Source organism: Mytilus galloprovincialis, chromosome 1 (genome assembly GCF_965363235.1).
Source record: "Mytilus galloprovincialis chromosome 1, xbMytGall1.hap1.1, whole genome shotgun sequence".
Lineage (NCBI taxonomy): Eukaryota > Metazoa > Mollusca > Bivalvia > Mytilida > Mytilidae > Mytilus > Mytilus galloprovincialis.
In genome coordinates, this window is record NC_134838.1 from 57,689,351 (window position 1) to 57,714,773 (window position 25,423).

The 25,423-nt window shown below is 32.4% G+C and overlaps 1 protein-coding gene across 3 annotated transcripts in view; it reads left to right on the forward strand.

The window, feature by feature from the left end:
* Positions 1–25,423, forward strand: part of LOC143079481 (inositol 1,4,5-trisphosphate-gated calcium channel ITPR1-like) — a 283,048-nt gene that overhangs the window by 57,510 nt on the left and 200,115 nt on the right. For all 3 annotated transcript variants that reach the window (XM_076254840.1, XM_076254849.1, XM_076254857.1), the window contains exons 6-9: positions 2,128–2,286; positions 7,504–7,602; positions 10,087–10,170; positions 11,622–11,768. In XM_076254840.1, the coding sequence (XP_076110955.1) occupies positions 2,128–2,286; positions 7,504–7,602; positions 10,087–10,170; positions 11,622–11,768 (489 nt within the window). The remainder of the gene's footprint in view (positions 1–2,127; positions 2,287–7,503; positions 7,603–10,086; positions 10,171–11,621; positions 11,769–25,423) is intronic.

The following is a 25,423-nucleotide window of genomic DNA, read 5'->3' on the forward strand; positions in this document are numbered from 1 at the left end:
CATTTCAATAGAGATTTTTTAGCGATGTACCTTCATGGTTCATTGACTTTTGATGTTTGCAAAACTTACATATTAAAGTGTTGCTGTTTTAATTTCAACATTTGCATTATTGAAATACAAAAAAAGCGAGACATATTTCTGTGATGACAGTTTATTTTAATGACAAACCATGAGGCTTTTGCTGGATAAGGAATTGAGCAGACATTTACAAGATGAAATGGAAGAATTAATTTAGCCATATTTGGTTAATTTCTTCACTACAACTGACTGGTTTTCTCAAAGTTATCTGACTGACAAAAATAAATTGACATAACAGGAATTTTGAGATATAAGTAGTAGATATAATACAAATATCTTAGACAAAAAATAGATTTTGAAATAACAGGAAATATGAAACAAAATTGTTTACAAGAAAAAGAAAGCAAATGCATATTAAAACACAGATAGTTAAAAATGTTGACTGCCCTTAAGAATATTAATTTTGAACCAAAAACAGCTTTTGTACTACAGCAAGATAGAGTTTATTAGATAAAGCCTTATAGGATATTAGATTTTTGGTACAAACCTGCAACTGCAATCACCACCCCCCCTTTTTTTCCCTCCCCCCTTTTTCCCTCCACAACAAGTTTTATAAGCAATTTTAACAGAGGATGAAGAAACTATTTTAAAGTGTTTTGTTTGTACTACTTATTTCCATATTCATAATCCTTTATTTGTAAATTTCCTGAAGATTTTTACGCCACCACGACAAAATGTCTAGGGCATATTAATTTAATCCCACCGTCCATCTATCAGTCCTTTTGTTTGTCCATCTGTGTGTCTGTCTGTCCAGATTAGGATACATTGTTTGTCTGGCTATCTCCTCCTACTGTTTTGGAGGTACAACTTTGATATTTTGTAGGATGTTCATAATGAAGGTGTGCATGGCCACAGGATTTTGATTTTTTTGGTGATATTATGAAAATGACAGGTAGTTGGACTTTTTTTGGTACTAGCTGCATAAAGAGAGGATGGGAGGTTCATTGAACATATCTAGTTTAAACTGTTTTGTTATAAAGATATTTTCAAAATTTCAATCTATTCTAACTCCTTAACATAGTAATAATACTCCAATAAGTAGTTTGTATGTATTAAATATGCTGGATAAGATATTTTGAAAGTTTTACTTAGCCATGGTATTTTGACCCCCCTGCGGTATATTGAACCCCCTACCATAGACCTCAAATTAAAAAAAATAACAGCAAAATAAATTGTTAATTAGATTATCTTCAATATTATTTATCAAATCAGGGGGGTTCAATATACCGCAGGGGGGTTCAAAATACCATATGTGAAAAATGACCCCGTGGTCAAAATACCATGCGGTATAATGACCCCGGGGTCATTTTACGGCATGGTATTTTGACCCCGGGTTACCGCATGGTATTTTGACCCAGGGTTCAATTTTTAGGGGGTTCAAAATACCATATGACACCGCCACTGAGAAGCCTTCTAATTTACCATAATCATCGTTTTTTACCTGTATAAAAATTGTTTTTGCAGATCAATCAAACATTTTTTTTTCAATTCCTATGTTGACATTCTTTCCTTTTAATAATCCAACAGGTCTTATTCATGCATTACTTATCTCTAGCTAAGAGGTTACATTGAAGGTCATATGAATACAGAATTAATGAGATCAAATTATTCACTTGCAAGAGAAAAAATCATTAGCAATGGTTCTGAGCTTATTATGACAAATTGAACAAAACTGGTTTCTAAAAGCCAATAATTTATATCACTATTTAATTTACAATAATGATAGAATAAAAAAATAAAATACTTTTTTTTTTTATATCTCATAGCTATTGCCCTTTTACTCTATACCTAATACAATTTTGCCATTGAAATAAAATGCCCAATATATATATATATATATATATACCTGTTGAACAGTGTTGATGAAAACGTACAAGGAACAATTATTTAGCAGACTGTGTTATAATATATGTTGAAGGTTTCTGGACTGCCATTATGAACTGAGCTGCCTATTTAAACCAATTTGAATATATATGATATAAATGTTTAAAAATTTATTTTGATCTCAAAAACAAATTGCTTGCAGCATGTTTTATAAATGTTTTCCAGCTATTACATCTCAAAAGCAACAAGTACCTGACAGTAAACAAAAGACTCCCTGCCTTACTTGAAAAGAATGCAATGAGAGTAACACTAGATGTGTCTGGAAATGAAGGATCTTGGTTCTATATCTCTCCATTCTACAAACTTAGACAATCAGGAGACACTGTAAGTCTTTCAAAGAACTAGAGTAAAGTAAAATCTGCTTTTGTCAACTTTTCTATACACCATTATGGCAGTTCTAAAGTTAGTAAGAAACCATTTTTCATGGCATTAATAATAGAAAGTTTACTTACCATTTCTTATGTAAACGACATGATTTACTTACAGAAGAGAATCTTCTTGTTATGTTACTTGAATGTTGGATAAAAATCACATCATGAAGCAATTGCTGATGTTTACTCTATCTGAAAAACTTTGTTCAGACATTTTTTTTTAAATATCAAAAATAAAATCATTTTTCCTAAATGATAAATGGAAAACCAAATCAAGAAGTGAACTTTCTTATAGAAAGCACTTTATACTGTAAAGTGTGAAATTTCGTAAGGGTTGATTTTTTATACGACCGCAAATTTTTTGTTTGTTTTTGGTCATTATATTGGTATCATGTTGTCGTCATTGTTGTCATTGTTGTCGTCAGCTTCATCCAAAGATAGATGGTTTCCGGATAATAACTTTAGTATAAGTTAATAGAAATCAATAAAATTTTAACACAAGGTTTATAACCACTAAAGGAAGGTTAGGATTGATTTTTTGGGTTATGGTCCCAACTGTTTAGTTTAGGAATTAGAGGTCAAAAAAGGGGCCCAAATAAGCATTTTTGTAGTACAGACAATTATTTAACTTGTGTTAAAGTGTATGCATCTCTCTGAAATTATACCACAAGTTTCCATTCTACATAGGGATGGTTAGAATTGAATTTAGGGGGTTATGGCAAAACCATATAGGAATAAGGGACAAAAAAAGGGGGAAAACAAGGTTTTTTTTCTGGTTAAAGGACAATTGAGACAATTTAAAAGCAGTGTAAGGGAGGTAATTAAAATATACAATGTTTGATTACCTTTTACATTGCTTTTAAATTATGTATAAAGAAATTTTGTAATTTTGTGGTTAAGAAGTTACTACTAAATTTATGATAATTAAGAGATATTGAATTTAGCCATAGTTTTGTATGTCATTTTCTATTTTTAGACTTATTTAAATGGGTAATTTTGGGTGCAAATTCCAATGAAAATTTGAATTGAGATTATGACCAAGCTTGAGGTAAAGAAACTTTTGTTATGAAAAAGGGTGGGGGAGTTAAAAAAAATGGGGGTTAAAAAAGAAATTGTGGGAGGCCAGGGGGATAAAAATATTTTGTAAAAAAAAAGGGGGTAATTTTTTTTCTTTCTATTTTTTGGTTGGGGTTGTTTGGAAAAAGGGTGAGAGAAAAACTTGGAAAAAAAGGTGATGGTTTTTATACGCCAGTCAAAATTTTGACGGGACGTATTATGGTATACAAATGTCTGGTGTCTGTCCGTCTGTCCGTCTGTCTGTCCGGCGTAAACATGTCGCACCGTAACTTGAGAACGACTAATCCAAATTTCATGAAACTTCATATAGTTGTTTCTTATGATGATCAAATGATCTGTATACTTTTTGGTGAAAATAAGATTTAAACTTTTTGAGTTACGGCACTTTGTAATTAAAACAGGGGTGTGTTTTTTTTCACATGTCGCACCGTATCTCAAAAACGTTTCTTGATTATTGCTTAATACTTTACACACTTCTTAGTTATATTAATCTTAATATCTGTGTACTTTTTGGTGATGATTCAAAATTTCATTTTTGAGTTTTTGAGTATTTTGTAAAAAAGGGGGAGGTTTTTTTTACATGTCGCGTCGTATCTCAAAAACGATTTATGATTATTGCTTAAAACTTTACACACTTCTTTGTTATATTAATCTAAAGATCTGTATACTTTTTGGTGATGATTCAAAATTTCATTTTTGAGTTATTGAGTATTTTGTAAAAAAGGGGGAGGGGTTTTTTTACATGTCGTGCCGTATCTCAAAAACGTTTTATGATTATTGCTTAAAACTTTACACGCTTCTTTGTTTATTAATCTAAAGATCTGTATACTTTTTGGTGATGACTCAAAATTTTATTTTTGAGTAATTGAGTATTTTGTAAAAAAGGGGAGGGTTTTTATACGACCGCAAAAATTTTAATTTTTTGGTCGTATATTGCTATCACGTTGGCGTCGTCGTCCTGCGTCGTCGTCGTCGTCGTCCGAATACTTTTAGTTTTCGCACTCTAACTTTAGTAAAAGTGAATAGAAATCAATGAAACTTTAACACAAGGTTTATGACCACAAAAGGAAGGTTGGGATTGATTTTGGGAGTTTTGGTCCCAACATTTTAGGAATTAGGGGCCAAAAAGGGTCCAAATAAGCATTTTCTTGGTTTTCGCACTATAACTTTAGTTTAAGTGAATAGAAATCTATGAAATTTTGACACAAGGTTTATGACCACAAAAGGACAGTTGGGATTGATTTTGGGAGTTTTGGTTCCAACAGTTTAGGAATTAAGGGCCAAAAAAAGGGCCCAAATAGGCATTATTCTTGGTTTTTGCACAATAACTTTAGTATAAGTAAATAGAAATCAATGAAATTTAAACACAAAATTTATGACCACAAAAGGAAGGTTGGGATTGATTTTTGGAGTTGAGGTCACAACAGTTTATGAGTTAGGGGCAAGAAAGGGGCCCAAATAAGCATTATTTTTGGTTTTTGCACCATTACTTTAGTATAAGTAAATAGAAATCTATGAAATTTAAACACAAGGTTTATGACCATAAAAGGAAGGTTGGGTTTGATTTTTGGGAGTTTTGGTCCCAACAGTTTAGGAATAAGGGTCCCGAAGGGTCCAAAATTGAACTTTGTGTGATTTCATCAAAAATTGAATAATTGGTGTTTCTTTGATATCCCGAATCTAACTATGTATGTAGATTCTTAATTTTTGGTCCCGTTTTCAAATTGGTCTACATTAAGGTCCAAAGGGTCCAAAATTAAACTTAGTTTGATTTTAACAAAAATTGAATCCTTGGGGTTCTTTGATATGCTGAATTTAAAAATGTACTTACATTTTTAATTATTGGACTAGTTTTCAAGTTGGTCCAAATGGGGGTCCAAAATTAAACTTTGTTTGATTTCATCAAAAATTGAATAAATGGGTTCTTTGATATGCCAAATCTAACTGTGTATGTAGATTCTTAATTTTTGGTCCAGTTTTCAAATTGGTCTACATAAAGGTCCAAAGGGTCCAAAATTAAACTAAGTTTGATTTTAACAAAAATTAAATTATTGGGCTTATTTGATATGCTTTATCTAAACATGTACTTTGATTTTTGATTATGGGCCCAGTTTTCAAGTTGGTCCAAATCAGGATTCCATATCAAGTATTGTGCAATAGCAAGAAATTTTCAATTGCACAGTATTGCACAATAGCAAGAAATATCTAATTGCACAATATTGTGCAATAGCAATTAATTTTCAATTGGAGTTATCTTTCTTTGTATAGAATAGTAGTTGATAATATATGTTGGAAATTTGCCAGACATGACTATGATGTCATTTTCTATTTTTATTTATGTAAATAACTTCATTGGAAATTTGCCAATATAAAATGTTGCTGATGAAGCTTTTTTTCCTTATCTTATCTAAAATGTTTTTAGATAATGTATGTTGGACATTTGCCAGACATGACTATGATGTCATTTTCTATTTTTATTTGCCAATAACTTTATGTAAATAACTTCATTGGAAATTTGCCAATATAAAATGTTGCTGATGAAGTTTTTTTTTTCCTTATCTTATCTAAAATATTTTTAGCTTAAAAGTTGTGTCCATACTTGTTCTCATTTCAGATTTCATAAATAAAAAGAAAATTTCTTCAAACATTTTTTTGACAGATTAATATTCAACAGCATAGTGAATTGCTCAAAGGCAAAACAAATTTTAAGTTCATTAGACCACATTCATTCTGTGTCAACTATTTAATTTTAGATTTAAATAAGTTTGAAGAAGAAATCTTTAATTGATTTGTAAAATCTTGACTTTTGTTTTGTGTAAAAAACCCATATAATGTCAAAAATTTGATCACAATCCAAATTCAGAGCTGTATCACGCTTAAATGTTTTATCCATACCTGCCCCAACTGTTCAGGGATCGACCTCTGCAGTCGCATAAAGCTGTGCCCTGCGGAGCACCTGGTTTTTACATGTCGCGCTGTATCTCAAAAACAATTTATGATTATTGCTTGAAACTGTACACACTTCTTTGTTATACTTATTTAAAGATCTGTATACTTTTTGGTTTGATTCAATATTTCATTTAAGTGATACATGTATTTGTAAAAAAAAAGAGGGTGGGGGGGGGTTTCACATGTCCCGCCGTGTCTCAAAAACAATAAATGGTTATTGCTTAAAACTTCCTCAGAAACTATTTATGATTATTGCATAAAACTTCCACACAAGACGTCGGGCGTATCATGCGCTCATGGCAGGGTTGTTTTGAAAAAAGGGTGAGGGAGGTGAAAAAAAGTGGGTAGATTTTTTTTTGAGGGGGGCGAGGGGGGGGGGGGGGTCAATTTGCAACAGCAAAGGAATTGCACAAAAGCAAAACATTGAGCATAGATTCAAATCCTATGTAAACCAATTCTAAGTTCTCAATTGTTTTGTTATAAAGAAATGTGGTGTTAAGTTTTAAATTTATTTTTAGAACTTGTTTTAAATGATGATAAAGGAATTTTTTTTTTAGATATTACTATTAAATTTTGCTTATCAAGGTTTTCAATTTTTAGCCATGACTACAATGTATGATGTCATTTTCTATTTAATACTTTTATGTATTTAAATGGGTTTTTCTTTTTTGTTGTTGTATAAGAGTTACCTCCCTTAAAATAATTTTGTTTTAATGTTCTAAGATGCAGGACTTAAGTGCAAAAAAAGAGCCAAAAAAAAAAAAAGTATTTTTAAAGTTTCCAGACAATAACTAATGTTAAAGTGTATGGATCCAATATTTTGCAAATGGTTCATATTTTTTTTTCAACATATTTTAAATTTTTGAAAAGTTCCAAGAAGAAATCTTCAATTACACAGTATTGCACATTAAATTTGTAAAATCTTTTACCGCATTTATTTTGTGTCAGAAACTTATATTATGGCAAAAATTTAATTACAATCCAAATTCAGATAGTATCAAGTTTGAATATTGTGTCCAAATTTGTACACAAACTGTTCAGGGTTCAACCTTATCAGTCATATCAGGCTGTTCATTTTATTTTAATTTGAAATAGGTTTTTACTGTGACATAATAACATATGTGGTGAAATGTTTTATTTGTAGGTTGTGGTTGGAGACAAAGTGGTATTGAACCCAGTCAATGCAGTTCAACCTCTTCATGTTAGTAACTATGAACTGGCAGATAACCCTGGATGCAAAGAGGTTTGTTTTTTGTTACAAAAATGTACATCTATAGGAAAATATTTGGTACATTATTATCCACATAAGTATCACTTATATTTTTTTTAGTTAAAATAAAATTGATATTGAGTGACCTAAAGTTTTTGAAGAATAGTTCAGGTTTAGGTCACTCAATATTCATTAACACATAAGTCTGACCTGACTAAATACACTTCTTAAAATGTATGACAAATAAGTGTTCGATCTATATTTTATGGTTCAATATATAATAAGGTTATATTTTGGTTTATGGCATTTTCAAATTTGGGGTTTAATGTAGATCGTAATGAATTTGTGGTCAAATCAACTTGAACTTATGGGACATATATATAAAATAAGAAGATGTTGTATGATTTCTAATGAGACAATTCTTCATCAGTTAACAAATGATGTAGAAATTGACAACTAGGTCAAATACTTTCTTTAGCAATGAGCAAAGCCCATTTAAAATAGTAAGCTTAAAGGGCCCAGAAATGACACCTGTTAAACAATTTAAACAAACAAAAAAATCATTTATATTTACATTTAATCGAATATTTATTTTTTTTATTTTTTTTCCTACTAACTTCTTTAAGAATTCACAGTTATGACATAGTGTTTATAATAGAGGGAAATATTGTGTAAAAATTCTTCTTTTATGAATATTTGAAACAAAACAAAATAACAATTTAGTTTTTAATGTTTAATTTGTAGCTAGTGCTAAAAGGGATATTAGATGTCTAATTCATGTTCACCTATTTGACCCAAGCTATCCTATGTGTTTAATAAAGAACTAAAACAATCATTCATTACAAAATGTCCCAAAAAATTAACTCTTTATCATGTATAAGCATTTTCATATAGATATAAGAAGATGTGGTATGAGTGTGAACAAGACAACTCTCCATCTAAGTCATAATTGGTAAAAGTAAACCATTATAGGTTTAAAGTAAGGTCTTCAACACAGAGCATTGGCTCACACCAAACAGCAAGCTATAAAGAGCCCCAAAAATCACAATTGTAAAACCAATCAAATAGGAAAACCAATGGTCTAATCTATAAAAGAAAAATGGAATCGAGAAACAAGTTATGTACCACATCAACAAACGACAACCTCAGGTTCCTAACTTAGGACAGGTTCAAACAAATGCCAGGGATTTAATGTCTAAATATGTACCAACCTTCACCTTTACCTGAAACAAAAGTATAACATCACAACAGAGAAAGACACACAATAAAATATCAATTGAAATGGCTTTACTCAATCAAAAGACTTTTAACACAAACAAGTGAACATACACTGAAAAAAATACAAAATCAATAAAGTAAGGGATGAGATGTCCAACAGCATCAGAAAGACAAACTTAACTTGGACAAAATCCTGCCAAATCAGCATTTGTGCATATATTAGAAAAAGGAATTATTAGAATCTGGAAATTTTGGTTTCTGAAAACTTGATATGAAATATATGTTGAAAACTAACCAAATTATAGAGGGAAAAGGGGGTGGGAGCTAGCCATGCATTCATTTTTTATGCCCCATTTATTATGCCCCATTTATTGAATTATGTATTCTGGTCTGTGCGTCCGTTCGTCCATTTGTCCGTCAGTCCATTCGTTCATTCGTCCGTTTTTCCTTTCGTCCCGCTTCAGGTTAAAGTTTTTGGTCAAGGAAGTTTTTGATGAAGTTGAAGTCCAATCAACTTAAAACTTAGTAAACATGTTCCCTATGATATAATCTCTCTAATTCACACAGTTTTGGAGGTCAAGCTGTGTTGTACAAGAATCTATAAAATATTTTGGGATGCTATGAAGAACAAAGACGCTAAATTCATTCAAGTGTGGACATCACAATATAGCAACTAATTACATAACAATTATTATTATTATTATTATTATGTAATAATTATGTCATAATGAAATTATTACAATTTGAAAGATTAATCTTTCTTCTTTCTTTTTGTACCTTATTTATAAAATATAAAGAAGGATGAAATGAATTACATCAGTTTAAAGTTATCTGATTTGGAGTGAAAAAATCTTTGTATTGTGCTACCTTCAAGTGTACAATTCTTGCCAAATATATATACTTCAGATTTAAACTTAAATATGGAAAATTTATATGAAACTAATTTGTGTGATAACTAATGAGCCATGTATCTACCAAACATCAAATGTTAATGTTCAAAGTTAAATGCCACACCATATCTAAGTTCTAAATGCCAAATTTAAACCTACCAAAAACACTGGACTAACTCCATGAAATTTGAAGAGTTCGATTTTTTACTATTGAAGAAAAGAGAAAGAATGATGACATCAGCTTTGGTTAAGAAAGATTAAATCTATTGTAAGTTCCTCCCTCTACTCCTCAGATAGTGGCGTCATTTGCACCCAAGTATTAAAACTTTTTCTTGGAATTTATACATTCATTATACATGTATGATTTACTTCTATAAAAAGATGGTATGATATTGCATATGTTTTTCAGGTCAATGCTGTAAATTGTTCAACATCATGGAGATTAACTTTATTCATGGATTACAGAGAAAATGTAGAAGATGTGTTAAAGGGGGTTTGTATATCATTGTGTTCATTTAAACTTCACCTATTTTTGTCTCGCCTTGACAGAGTCAAAAAGCAAGACATAGGTATGCTGTTTCTGTTGAAAGACCTATTGTTTTTGTTCTGATTATTATTAGGTCTTTCCACTTTTCTGTGGAAAGACCTATTGTATTTGTTCTGATTATTATTAGGTCTTTCCACTTTTCTGTGGAAAGACCTATTGTATTTGTTCTGATTATTATAAGGTCTTTCCACTTTTCTGTGGAAAGACCTATTGTATTTGTTCTGATTATTATTAGGTCTTTCCACTTTTCTGTTGAACAAAATTCTTTTTACAAATTGTTCGTTACATCATTTTTGTCTAAAACTAAAGGAGTTAAAGAAAAATTTAAAAGCAAAAAATATGAACAAAATAAAACAAACAGGTTAGCCAATAAGGCAAAATTTTCATACGAGTCATTGCCATTAAATGTTGTGTTTTTTTTATTTCGAAACTTTAATGAGGGTGGTAAAGGGTTATTTTCGTGCAACATGATCGCCGTTTTTTATTTCATGTTCAACGGCTTTTTACTTTTTTATTTGACCTTCAGTCGTGCAAGACGGGTGCCTTGTTCAATGTGTTCTGCTTATTTAATTTTACGTGCATCATGATTTTCAAAGTCTTATTTTGCATGGTCGGTATTTTTCAAATAAAATTCAAACACTTGGCAGGGATCGTCAAGAAATACTTTTTTAAAAGCCTTAAACCAATTATATCATAAATGTGTATACTAAATTCAACGTGAAATTATGTCTTATTTCACGTTTTTTTCGTGCAAGCACCCCCCTTTACCACCCCCTTTAATAGATAGGTGTGAACTATAAGCAATGACAAGTAAGTGCATGCTTTGCACAACATCACATTTAATCTTGCTGTGTTTTAAGGAAGTTATAGGAACTATATTCAGCAGTACAAGATCTAACAATAAGTTAAGACAACCAAAAGCTATAGTCAATTCCTTATAAACTAACTGCCTAATTCATAACAACAGAATTTAGGAAAAAAACAAACATAACAGACATAAACAATCAATAACCACTTGACTACAGGCTCCTGAATTGAGATAGGCACATACAGAATGTGGCATTGGCAAGTGGTGTTTCAGTACAACTATACAAATCATTCATTTTGAAAGCTGGAAATTTTAAAGTTTTATGTTTTCATACAATTTTAAGCAAACATGGCAAAGAATATAAGAAAGAGATATGCTATGTGTTTCTAAAAGAACTGTATAAAAATGTTTTTGAAGCATCCTAGAATCAGGTAAACTTCTGTAAGGTAAATGAATTGTGCATCCCCTCTTTTCCCCCTCCTTTTCGCTTTACCTTTGATGATTGAAGAACTCCAGTAAATTCTTGAATACCAAAAGCAGTATTTGATTGATTGGTGTTTGCTTAACATCAATAAGTATAATTTTGTAGGGAGATGTTGTAAGATTATTTCATGCTGAAGAACAGATGTTTCTGACAGGAGATGATTACAAGAAGAAACAATATGTATTCCTCAGGATGACAGCAAGAGCCACAGCTACAACAGCCACTAGTTCCAAAGCTCTCTGGGAAGTAGAGGTACATTTTTATATTTAGCCTGTTCTTACTAGTATTTTTGAATTGAATTGTGTTTATGGCACTTGGACACTTCAAAGTAAAACATATATTGACCAGGGCTGCCAAAATAATTGAGTCAGCTGGACATTTTTTCAATCTCTTGAGACTTTATAACTTAAGGCTATCAAAATAATCATTAGGGAATCAAGGACATTCTAGCAATAACTGACATAAAAACAATTAGTATGGATTCTGTGAACTGACATTAGTTTATGGAACTTAACATGTTGACTTGTCAGCAATTAAGATCAGAACAGAGATGGAAAAACTCAAATCCATGTACTTTTGTCAAGGATACTTGACTTCACTTAACATTATTTCTGCAAATAACAAAAGATGCATGTAAAAAAACATCTAAAATTACATTTTTCATCAATTTAAAATCTGTGGATGCACAATTAAATTTCACACCTGTGAGTTATACTTGTACTTATGCAGACAAAATAGGATTAATTTCTTTCAATTTTTTTTGTTGATTTTTGACATTTAAAATTTTATAATTCAGTTTAAATACTATTATCATAAAATAAATTATTTAGATGCAAGCTAGTTAAAATATAGGGAAAAAAATCAAAAAGATTATTCATTGTCCAGTACTTTAGGCCAGGGACATTTGAGCGCATTGATAGGACATTTTAGCGAAAAAAAATATGACTGTTTAAGTAATAAATAAAATTTTAATAGATTCAAGAAAGCATAATATGAAAAATAAGCACTAAAAGTCTGGTGTCTGCTCTATGGTCGGGTTGTTGTCTCTTTGACACATTCCCCATTTCCATTCTCAATTTTATTAAAGATTAATCAAATTTTAAAAGTCACTTCTGGCCTGGAACTTTTATCCTAAAGAAAGTATGCCATGAGCTCTCTGGATATACCTCTGTTCCATACTGTTCACAAAATTGCAGTAGGAATTTTTATTTCTCTTTATCTGGTCTAGATTGGGGTGCACATTTGTCTTTAATCTTCGTATTTCTATATAATATTGTTTGCAATTTGATATTAGTATCAAGAAAAACGAAACTAGCTGGTGATAACAATAACATTACTTATTACAATGGTTCATGGAACAACTCTGGACAATTATTTGTTAGCTTTTAACTACATGGCACTGTTCATGATTTTAGTATGGTAAATATTATACAACCAGGTAAGTTTTCGCTAAAATGGGCTATCGCATGACGCAAATACAGTCGAACAGATTAATCCTTAGCTAAAATGGGCTCTAATGTCTGGGCTAAAATGTTCCCTAGTAGTTTAAAATTTTTTACTAAAATGTCCTGTGCCCAATACTTTATAGTTTACATGTCAGACCAACAGATAAATCTTAGTTGTCAATCAACCTTCATAGTAATAATTATTTTTGTCCGTGGGTATTCAATTAGGACTAGATTTTATAGTAATTAATTCTCATGTCACTGTTATGGCCTGAAAAGTGTGTCTGGAATAAAGAAAACATTGAGTAAAAAAGATTTCAGACAATTACTTAAAAATGCTTTCAGCAATTCTCATGAAACTTTGGTGAACTGATTATATCTATTGATGTAAGCTCCCTTTTGATTTTCATAAATTTCTATTATGACATTGAGAAGTAATTGATCTTTATTCTTTGAAAATGTGACGTGTATCATGGGCTCATGGTGCAGCTGTTTATTTTTAATAAATTTCTAATGTGACATTGAGCAAGCAATGAAATCAAAAATGGTACATCCCTGCACTGTAAATATTAAGTAGATGATAAAGAGATAGAAATATTCCTGGAGAAAAAAGTCAGTGATATTGGTTTTTAATTGAAATGAAATGGAGTCGAACTCTAAGAACTCACAAATTCACCTTCTATTGCAATATTGGTTGCATAATTACCAGTTCAGTTTTTTTCCTGTTGTGATCATTTCTATAGTTGATAACATTAAATAACAGTTGACCACTGAAAAGATAATAAAGAGAAATTGTTTAGGAGGGTCTGAAAGTCACTTTTATGGTCTGAAAGTCACTTTTGGAGGCAGGTGACTGCCAAAACCAGGTGACTTATTAATGAAGTTTTGGCTGCTGTAGAAGCCATGATAGAGACTGAATGAAGTTTTATGCGAATTATATAATAAAAGACAGTAGCATTATCTTAATATTTAAAGTTTTGGCAAAAGATATCATATAATATCAAGTTATAAATTGGTTTTTATTTTAACTGATTTTTTAGAAAAGTAGGGAATGCTTCTCTGAAATTTGATCTTACCTTCTAAAAAAATCTGTGTTTAAATATGAATTCTAGTATGACTAGCTTGTTTTGCTTTGAATCAGCAAAGTGATAAAGTTCTCAAAATATCTATACCCGTACCAGAAATATACATATGAGAATGGTTTTACACTAGTAATTTTGGGGCCCTTTATAGCTTGTTGTTTGGTGTGAGCCAAGGCTCTGTGTTGAAGGCCGTACATTGACCTATAATGGTTTACTTTTTAGCTCACCTGGCCTAAAAGGCCATGTGAGCTTTTCTCATCACTTGGCGTCCGTTGTTGTCGTCGTCGTCGTCGTCGACGTCGTCGTCGTCGTCGTTAACAATTTTTCAAACATCTTCTCCTCTGAAACTACTGAATGGATTTGAATGAAACTTAGCATGATTGTTCCTTAGAGTATCCTGCACAAAGTGTGTGCTTCGATTTTTGATCCGTCAAAAAACATGGCCGCCGTTACTTAAAATAGAACATAGGGGTCAAATGCAGTTTTTGGCTTATATCTCAAAAACAAAAGCATTTAGAGCAAATCTGACATTGGGTAAACATGTTCATTAGGTCAAGATCTATCAGCCCTGAAATTTTCAGACGAATCAAACAAACCATTGTTGGGTTGCTGCCACTTAATTGGTAATTTTAAGGAAATTTTGCAGTTTTTGGTCATTATCTTGAATATTATTATAGATAAAGATAAACTGTAAATAGCAAAAATGATCAGCAAAGTAAGATCTACAAATAAGTTAATATGACCAAAATTGTCAATTGACCCCTTAAGTGGTTATTGTCCTTTAATGACAATTTTTCACAATTTGTTCATCATATTTGCTAACTTTAAAAAATCTTCTCCTCTGAAACTGCTGAATGGATTTGGATGAAACTTAGCATGATTGTTCCTTAGATTATCCTGCACAAAGTGTGTGCTTCGATTTTTGATCCGTCAAAAAACATGGCCGCCGTTACTTAAAATAGAACATAGGGGTCAAATGCAGTTTTTGGCTTATATCTCAAAAACGAAAGCATGTAGAGCAAATCTGACATGGGATAAAAATGTTCATTAAGTCAAGATCTATCAGCCCTGAAATTTTCAGATGAATCAAACAAACCATTGTTGGGTTGCTGCCACTTAATTGGTAATTTTAAGGAAATTTTGCAGTTTTTGGTCATTATCTTGAATATTATTATAGATACAGATAAACTGTTAAAAGCAAAAATGTTAAGCAAAGTAAGATCTACAAATAAGTCAATTTGACCAAAATTGTCAATTGACCTTTTAAGGAGTTATTGCCCTTTAAAGACTTTTTTTCACAATTTGTTCATCATGTTGACTTACTTTAAAAAATCTTCTCCTTTGAAACTGCTGTATCAATTTCAGCCAAACTTAGGCTAAATGAGTTTTAGAGTTTCAGAGTATCTAGTATAAATTTTATATTTCATTTCCTTGTATGTCAAGAAACATAGCTCCTATGGCTAAAATAGAACATAGGAGAAAATTTTTTTTTTTTTGCTTTTGAAGAAAATAGGACGATTCAAACAACATTTAAATAAATTGAAAAGCCAAAATAATCATTGATATGAGATTAAACCAAAAAAATTCAGGTGAGCGATTCAGGCTCTTGAGAGCCTCTTGTTTAAAATTGTTATTTGGATGGAGAGTTGTCTTATTGGCACTCACACCACATCTTCCTATATCTGTATGAGAGGCTGTTACAATTTACATCCCACATACATCAACATGTATTGTAAACTATTTGAAAACTGTACATTTTATGATGTGCAAAAATTATTATTAAACAAAAAACAACGCATACCCGGTATTCATCAGTGATGCATATAAAAAAAGAATTGATGCATTAGAGCTTGAAAAAAATGTACATTATAATAAAAATAAATTGAATTCTGCAAAATTCCATGAATGCCCTTGGCTTATTTAAGTAATTTCAAAACTTGGAAGTCACTCGAACAAAAACTCTTAAGCTGAAGGTTTTTCATTACATGTACATTTCAAATTCAGAAAATATTGCATTTAAATGGAATTTTGAGGAAGGTGTTGTTATGTTTTTTTAATATCCAATCTTATTATTTTCACATTTATGGATTTCAGCCAGTCAAATAATGGGGCTTAATCCTTAGGCAAATGTGGATATGACAGTAAATCATACCCAAAACAAACAAAATGTTTGTTTGACAATTACAAGGATTAAACACATTTTTTCTAACGTTTATTTCAGAAATAGTTCATACTAGCCAAAGAGTTATTGGAAATATTTTGGTCAGATAGCTATAGAACCGCCACACACAGGACACATTTATGTTTGTTTTAGTTTTTTAAATTACTGAATATGTTCTATTAGAATCTAAATAATTCATGCAAGCAATAGATTTGTTATCATTTCACATTGCCTTGACCAGTGTGCTATGTGAAAGGTTCCAACATATCAATGATTTGAATGAATTATTTCTTAGATATATTTTGTTATCCCTATTTATACAAAAGAGGGACGAAAGATACCAGAGGGACAGTCAAACTCATAAATCGAAAATAAACACAACACCATGGCTAAAAATGAAAAAGACAAACAGACAAACAATAGTACACATGACACAACATAGAAAACAAAAGAATAAGCAACACAAACCCCACCAAAAACTAGGGGTGATCTCCGGTGCTCCGGAAGGGTAAGCAGATCCTGCTCCACATGTGGCACATGTGGCACCCGTCGTGTTGCTTAAATCCAGTTACTAGTCTAATTCGGTAGGTCACATTCATGAAAGGGGATTGAAGTTACGACGTAAGGAACGTATCCAATATCATTTATGACACGTTTATTCCATAATGGTCAACCAACTCGTAATGGTGTCCGTAAAATTTACGAAGGGATGATTTTAACTTCACCATTTGGAACACTTGGTTTATTAGCTTCCTTGTGAGCAGCAACCCTCTATTAAGAAAATCATGATAGGAAATGCAAGCACGGGAATATCGTATCAATTGGGAGATATATGCCTAGTATGCAGGTGCTGCTGGAATGTTGCTACTTAGAAATGGAAAGTTCACAATTGGAAAGCTGAAATCATCTCTTTTGTCAGAAAGTTTTGTGTTCGACAGACCTTCATTGTCAATTTCTAGATGTAAGTCAAGATATGAGGTCAACTTAACTGTATCTGTAGTATCCTTTATCTCTAGTTCGATGGGATAGATGCGTTCCACATAGTCACCAAATTTTGAATTATTTAGTGAAAGAATATACAACATATGTGAAAAAATAATTCTGTGTATTTAATTTTTGTTTGTTTATATCATTTGGATTGAAAAGTAATTTCTTTATATGAAGGTGATTGAATCAGCAGCTGTCCACAAGAATAGGGTATATAGTTTTGGCATATTTGATTTATTTAAATGTAAAACATCTAAGGGACAACATCAAAAGATCGATGTAGGATAAAAAACTTAAATCAAATAGTTTGGGGGTGGGGGGGGGGGGGGGGGGGGTCAACATTGCTGCAAGTTTTGTTAATCCAAAATCGATTTTACATATATCCATATAGGTAAATCAATTTTTCCCAAATTAAGTTAAGAGGGGGGTGGGGGGGTCAGTGAAAAAACTATGTGAATTAAGTTTTTTATCCTACATTGAACTTTTGATGTCGTCCCTAACCATTGATGAACAGCATGATGAACAAACCTTGGTTAAAATGTGTGTTTTGAATGGATGTTTTTTTTTTAGCTTTTTGTTCTTAGTAACCACCTACATGGAAATCAGCTAATAATGTCTATAAATGTTGTCCAATTTGCAATGTTATTAATTAAAAGATAATAATGATTACTTTGATACTGCAAAGCAGTATATCAAGTCAAGTTAAACTAAATGTTTCCCAAAAAACTTCAATGTTTTCAGCTAGTGATATAACTTTGACTACTTAGACAAATTTGCAACCAGGGCTCCTATCAACATTATGACATCAATTCCTAAAAATAAGAGAGAAAAAAAGAACAATATATTTTTTTTAATTTTATACTACGGTACTATTCTGTTGTTAATTAGTTCTTTGTCTTTTTTCTAGATGTGCTTTTTCCTTTGAATTCCTACACAGTCAGAATTTTGTCCATCCTAAATTCTTCAGAACAAAATTGGTGGTGGTCTATACTTTAAATCCCCTGTTCATCATACAACTGGAGAAACATGGTCCCCATCCATTTGTTCATCAAACAACTGGGGAAACATGGTCCCCATCTATCTGTTAGTCATACAACTGGGGAACATGGTCCCCATCTATCTGTTCATCATATAATTGGGGAATATGGTCCCCGTCCATCTGTTCATCATACAACTGGGGAAACATGGTCCCCATATATCTGTTCATCATACAGCTGGGGAAACATGGTCCCCATCTATCTGTTCATCATACGACTGGGGAAACATGGTCCCTGTCCATCTGGGGGAATATGCGTAATTGTTTCTCCATAGGCGGTAATGGTAACGTTTTCTTCTGTTGCTCAGCCCATATCGTAAACTTGTATATGTATGATGGCTTGTTTCGAAGCTTAGACATTTTCACATATGTGGTCAAATTTTCGGGGTACAAAGTGTGATTCATTTTTCCGTAAATTAGCAAACCCCGAGTATCCTTTGGCGATGCGGCTCCTCATGGTAAAAAATCCCATTTTTAACACAATAAGTTCTTTGCAAATTTAATACTTTGAACACATTTGATAGCTCCATAGTTTTTTACACATTTATTCTGTGTTCCCTTACTTTCTAAATTAACACAAATGGTTCAGCTCAGTCATTTGTTTATCATAGAAATGTGTCAAATATCACTACACAGAGATTTTTTGTTTACCAGTGACTTTTGAATTCCTCATTTCAAGGTGCATTAGGGATATTGTCCCATATTGGGGCAATATGCGTAATTGTTTCTCCATAGGCGGTAATGGTAACGTTTTCTTCTGTTGCTCAGCCCATATCGTAAACTTGTATACGTATGATGGCTTGTTTCGAAGCTGAGACATTTTTACATATGTGGTTAAATTTTCGGGGTACGAAGTGTGATTCATTTTTCTGTAAATAAGCAAACCCCGAGTATCCTTTTGCGATGCGGCTCCTCATGGTAAAAAGTCCCATTTTTAACACAATACTGTAAACCGGGAAATTTTCGCGCCGTCTTTATTTTGCGATTTACTAACACAATCCAAATTCGCGCTGTTTTGAATTCGCGATTTCCCAGTGGTCTATACGAATATTTTCTTCGCATATATCTTAAATCAAACAGAAATCATTTGTTTTCGGTTCATTACTGTTTAAGTAGATTAAAAGTTTGTCATGTTTCAATGCTCGTAAAAACACATACACAATAATAGAAAAGTAAACCTAATTAGGAATGATTTAAATAAAAAGCTGTCAGGATTTATGCTAATTAATCGATCTTTTGATCTGATTAATCTTTGTAGTAGATTCAACGAGGTGATACTTTTATTAACCGGATTTTTGTGACAAAAATGTCGGTTATTGATTTGGGGATGTACGGCAGGCGGTCGGTCGGTCGGGCGGGCGGGCGGGCGGGAATCAAATGTTGTCCGTGCATTAACTCATGAACCGTTCAACCAAAGCTTTTAAAATTTTTATATGTTGTTACTGACAACTAAATGAAGGTCAAGTTCTATAATGGCGATTTTGACTTTTACCGTTCAGGAGTTATGGTTCTTGAAAGATTGAAAAATGGAGTTTCCAGTCGTGTCCGTGCATTTACGCATGAACTGTTCTACCTAAGCTTCCCAAATTTTAATATGTTGTTACTGATGACAAAATGGAGGTCAAGTTCAATAATGGCGATTTTGACTTTTACCGTTCAGGAGTTATGGTTCTTGAAAGATTGAAAAATGGAGTTTCCAGTCGTGTCCGTGCCTTTACGCATGAACTGTTCTACCTAAGCTTCCCAAATTTTAATATGTTGTTACTGATGACAAAATGGAGGTCAAGTTCAATAATGACGATTTTGACTTTTACTGTTCAGGAGTTGTGGTTCTTGAAAGATTGAAAAATGTTGTTTCTAGTCGTGTCTGTGCATTTTCTCATGAACCATTCAAGCAAAGCTTTTGAAATTTTTATATGTTGTTACTGATGGCAAATTAGAGGTCAAGTTCAATAATGACGATTTTGACTTTTACCGTTCAGGAGTTATGGTTCTTGAAAGATTGTGAAATGGCGTTTCAATTCACGTTGTTGCATTTACTCATGAACCATTCAATCTAAGCTTTTCAAATTTTAAGATGTTGATACTGATGACAAAATGGAGGTCAAATTTGATATTGACGATTTTCACTTTCACCATTCATCAGTAATGGTTCTTGTGATATTGCCAGGACACAAATAAATATTAATAAATCCGGTTTGCTGTCGTTGTGACAGCCTCTTGTTACTGATTGACAGGTGTCATTAACATAAGTGTAACGAGTGTTGTTTACATAACAATATCCGTAATGTTTGCCTCAGTGAATTACTGATTTTTAGTTAAAGACATGACTTCTAACATTGTTTTTCATTAAGAGATACAGTTATGATTTCAATTATATATTTGTCGTCTTTGAAATCAGTGTTATAGAGTAGTCCTATAGATATTCTATTCATATACGTAGATATAAGAAGATGAGGTATGAGTGTCAATGAGGCAACTCTCCATTCAGGTCACAATTTGTAAAAGTAAATGTAATTATAAAAGTTTTCCCTTGATTATTTTCGCGGTCGTTTTATTTTCGCGTTTCACTTCTTACCGCAAAAATAGGGAAAATAAAACTACCGCGAAAATTTCCCTGTTTACAGTAAGTTCTTTGAAAATTTAATACTTTGAACACATTTAATAGCTCCATAGTTTTTACACATTTATTCTGTGTTCCGTTACTTTCTAAATTAAGACAAATGGTTCAGCTCAGTCATTTGTTTATCATAGAAATGTGTCAAATATCACTACACAGAGATTTTTTGTTTACACATGACTTTTGAGTTCCTCATTTCAAGGTGCATTAGGGATATTTTCCCATCTGTTCATCATACAACTAGGGAAACATGGTTCCCATATATCTGTTCATCATACAGCTGGGGATACATGGTCCCCATCCATCTGTTTGTCATACAACTGGGGATACATGGTCCCCATTTGTCTGTTCATCATACAACTGGGGAACATGGTCCCCGTCTATCTGTTCAAGATACAACTGGGGATACATGGTCCCCTTCAATCTGTTCATCATACAACTGGGAAAACATGGTCCCCATCTATCTGTTCATCATACAACTGTGGAACATGGTCCCCGTCCATCTGTTCATCATACAACTGGGCAAACATGGTCCCAGTCCATCTGTTCATCATACATCTGGGAAAACATGGTTCCCATCCAATTGTTCATCAGACAACTGTGGAAACATGGTCCCCATCTATCTATTCATCATACAACTGGGGAAACATGGTCCCCATCTATCTGTTCATCATACAACTGGGGATACATGGTCCCCGTCCATCTGTTCATCATACAACTGGGGAAACATGATCCCCATTCATCTGTTCATCTGACAAATGGGGAAACATGGTCCCCATCTATTTGTTCATCATACAATTGGGGAAACATCGTCCCTGTCTATCTGTTCATCATACAACTGGGGAAACATGATCCCCATCCATCTGTTCATCATACAACTGGGGAAACATGGTCCCCATTCATCTTTTCATCTGACAACTGGGGAAACATGGTCCCCATCCATCTGTTCATCATACAAATGGGGAAACATGGTCCCCATCCATCTGTTCATCATACAACTGGGGAAACATGGTCCCCATTCATCTTTTCATCTGACAACTCCCCATCCATCTGTTCATCATACATCTGGGGATACATGGTCACCATTCATCTGTTCATCTGATTTTTTGTAGTCTTATCCTCTTGACTATGCTATATCATCAGTTTGATTTTACATATTTATCATCATTTTCAAATGAACATTTTTACAGCAGTTGTTGGACTTTCAACTATTTTTAGAGTATGTGGCCAATAATATGTGATCAATTATTTAATTACTCATTCATATGGTGTGTGGGACATTAATCTGAGGTGTTACAAGCTTGGTGATATAAACTAGATGATTGATGATTGATTGTTGGTTGCTTAACGTTCGTCCAGTGGCAAATATTTCATGCATATTCAGGACGAGAACAAGTTCACAATAAATACAATAGGTAGGTTGATACAATAGAGGCCATCTGGAATGATGGTCGTGGAAATTTGGACTGCCACTTGAAAATGAGGGTATATTGGATAGTGACAGAAATTTTGCCTTGCAACAGGTCACCTACGGACCCCTCAAAAAGTTGTTGCAAGGGTTCTTAACGTGCAAAGAGCGTGGCACTCTCTTTACACGAGGCATCAGATTTAACGTCTCCCTTCTGACCGGACGTGACTGCGAACTTGATACATCCCGCACAGCCAAACGGACGCCCCACTTAGGCAAGCGTTTTACTGCCGGTCGGGAGAAGACCAAGTGACCATATTTCTATACCCCAGTCACCCTTGGGGTTATATATATGTAAACTAGATGGTAGTAGTCTTAAATTAGTTATTATATTTTTTGTCTCCTGTTCAAAATGTGAATTATATGAACTACAATACAGCAATGATAAAAATTATTTGTATCAAGCTGTATATTTCAGAAGGTAGAAATACCTGGATGCTTTAAACCTTGTATGCAGATTCTGTATGTAACAAAATTTCTCTTTTTTATATTATGTCCATTGTCCTTCACTTCATTTTCCTGGTTCAGTTACTGCTTGAAAAAAGAATTTAGAGTTTATAGTGAGTAAAAGGATATTTATATTTGAGATCCTTGCAAGATTTAACTGTCCTTCAGACAGGGTTCAACTGACCTGGACCTCATTTCGTGGATCAAGGTTAAGTTTTCCTGGCCATATAAAAAAAAGAAGATGTGGTATGATTGCCTAACCAGGTTAAACATGTTAGTGGGATCCCAACCATCCCCCTAATCTGGGACAGTGGTATAACAGTACAACATCAGAACGAACTATAAAAATCAGATGAACCAAAAAACAAGTGGATGTGGATGGGTACTTGTACATCCCAACAACAAAGATACTAGGGACAGATCTGTGAGTACTCACAGTAACTGACAGTTAGTTCAAAGCCTCTAAAAAATAAAAATAAATCATGCATCTAAGACTAAATTATCAATCTGTACACATCCAACATCCAATGGATTTTGTAGAAAGACATCATGTTTAATTTACTGATAACAAAATCAATATTTATACCAATAAAAACAATATTCAATGATCTTATTACAGTGTTGAATTGGTAACCTTTTAGAATAAGTTTATTTAACAGATCAACAAGTTTACCAGGATCGTTTCTAAATTTTCGGGCATGGTTAACAACATTTGTAAAAATGAGGATGTGTTATCCCGTTAGAAATAAGTTTTCTACAGGTACACCTTAACTTCAAAACCAAATCTTTATATCTATAGAAAAATTTAGTAAAGGTTTTAAGTAATTTATGGTAAAGACATCCCTGGCTTAATAATTTACCAGTAATACATAGATTTCTTTTGTTGAAATCATTACGTTACAACAGACACAGGCATAGAGAACGAGCTGTGAAATATAAAACACCTTAAGATGGTGCCAAGGAACATATCTGGATCTTAATATTTCAACTATATTCGGTGTGATATCTTTCATCTTGCAATATATAGTATTAAAACATTTAACTTTTCTAAACTTTGCTGCAACCCAATTATTCCCCATTCCAGACTTAAAGACAAGTTGAAAGAGTTATTCTTACTTTCTTTTAGTAAATATGGCCAAAGTAGATACAAGTATCTTCTCTAAGGGAGGAATAAATCACTCTAAAGCAAACAAAAACTCTCTGAAACCTACATTATCAAGATTGTTCATTTCTTTATGGACAACATATTTGTTATGTTTTCAACAAACAATCTGCATTCCCATTTTTCAACAAACAATCTGCATTCCCATGTGAACCAACTGTGCCATTCTTCTTTTTTTTCCGACACATCAATATATTTATTGCATATTTTCTGTAACAATTTACTATGTTTACAGGCTTTTTACTTAGTATCCCTCATGTTAGCTTACTTAATAGTTAAGGGAAGCACTATTTGGTAACTTATTATTTCTTAATGATATTAGTATTTATAACATAATTCATTTCACAAAATATATTTCATAAATTATTGTGATTACACATTCATATTTTTTTTATTTTTTCTTTTCTTTTCTTTCTCTCTCTCCCTTTTTTTATATAGTAATAATAGCTTTCCGGAATCAACTTGGTTATTAATCATTCTTCTAGCTTTCTTATTTCTTTATTCATATGAGGCTGACTTCATACAGGAAGTTCTTATGAAGAATAAAAATAAGTTAGCAGTATCCTTTAACCACAAGTTCAGCTATACAGATGATACTCTCTCACTTAATAATCCAAAATATGTCAATTTTGTATTCCATCGAACTTGAGATAAAGGATATAATGGATACAGTTAAGTTTACCTGTAAATTTCACGAATGCCATTACGAGTTGGTTGACTGTAATATGGAATTTATGGGATAAGTTCCAAATACATTAACTACAATCTCTTCCCCTTTTCCATGTATGTGATCTACTGACTTATTACCAGGTTTATACTTACATGTGCTATGTGAAGTTGCCCTATGTAAGGCAGTTTTGGGCATGATTTGTGTTGCTCAGTTACAAGTTTTCTTTGTTGTGTTTTGTATACTTTTGTTTTTCTGTTGGTCTTTTTCTTTTTAAGTCATACTGTTGTTAGGGTATTTTTACTTTACTTATGAGTTTGAATCTTTAGCCTCTTATTACATGTATTAATTATTGTTAAGTGTTCATGTCTGACTGGCAGATTTTGATTGAAACTAACTTCTATTTTTGGTTAATTAGTCTATGTTAAGTTTTTATTCACCTGTTGAAGGGATGTATAATGGTATACCATTGTAAGTCTGTCCATCTGTCTACCGGTCTGTGACAGAAAAAAATCCTGCATTTTTGTATGAATATAACGCCATAACTCGGAAACATACAATCTAAAATTTATAAAATTCAAAAGGGAGCTTATGTCAATAGATACAAACAATACACTAGAGTTTCATGAAAATTGATGAAAGCCTTTTTTGAGGTACTGTCCTTTATGCTGACGACATTTATTCCTATGATGAAAAAATAAACAGTCAATCCAAGACAACAACAAATGGTCTTAAGGTTGACAATCTGAATAAGTAATTGTGGTTAAGAGCCCTGAACCAACAATTATAATCCTTTTTATTTCTTATTATAAAGTTTTTAACTAATGTGTGT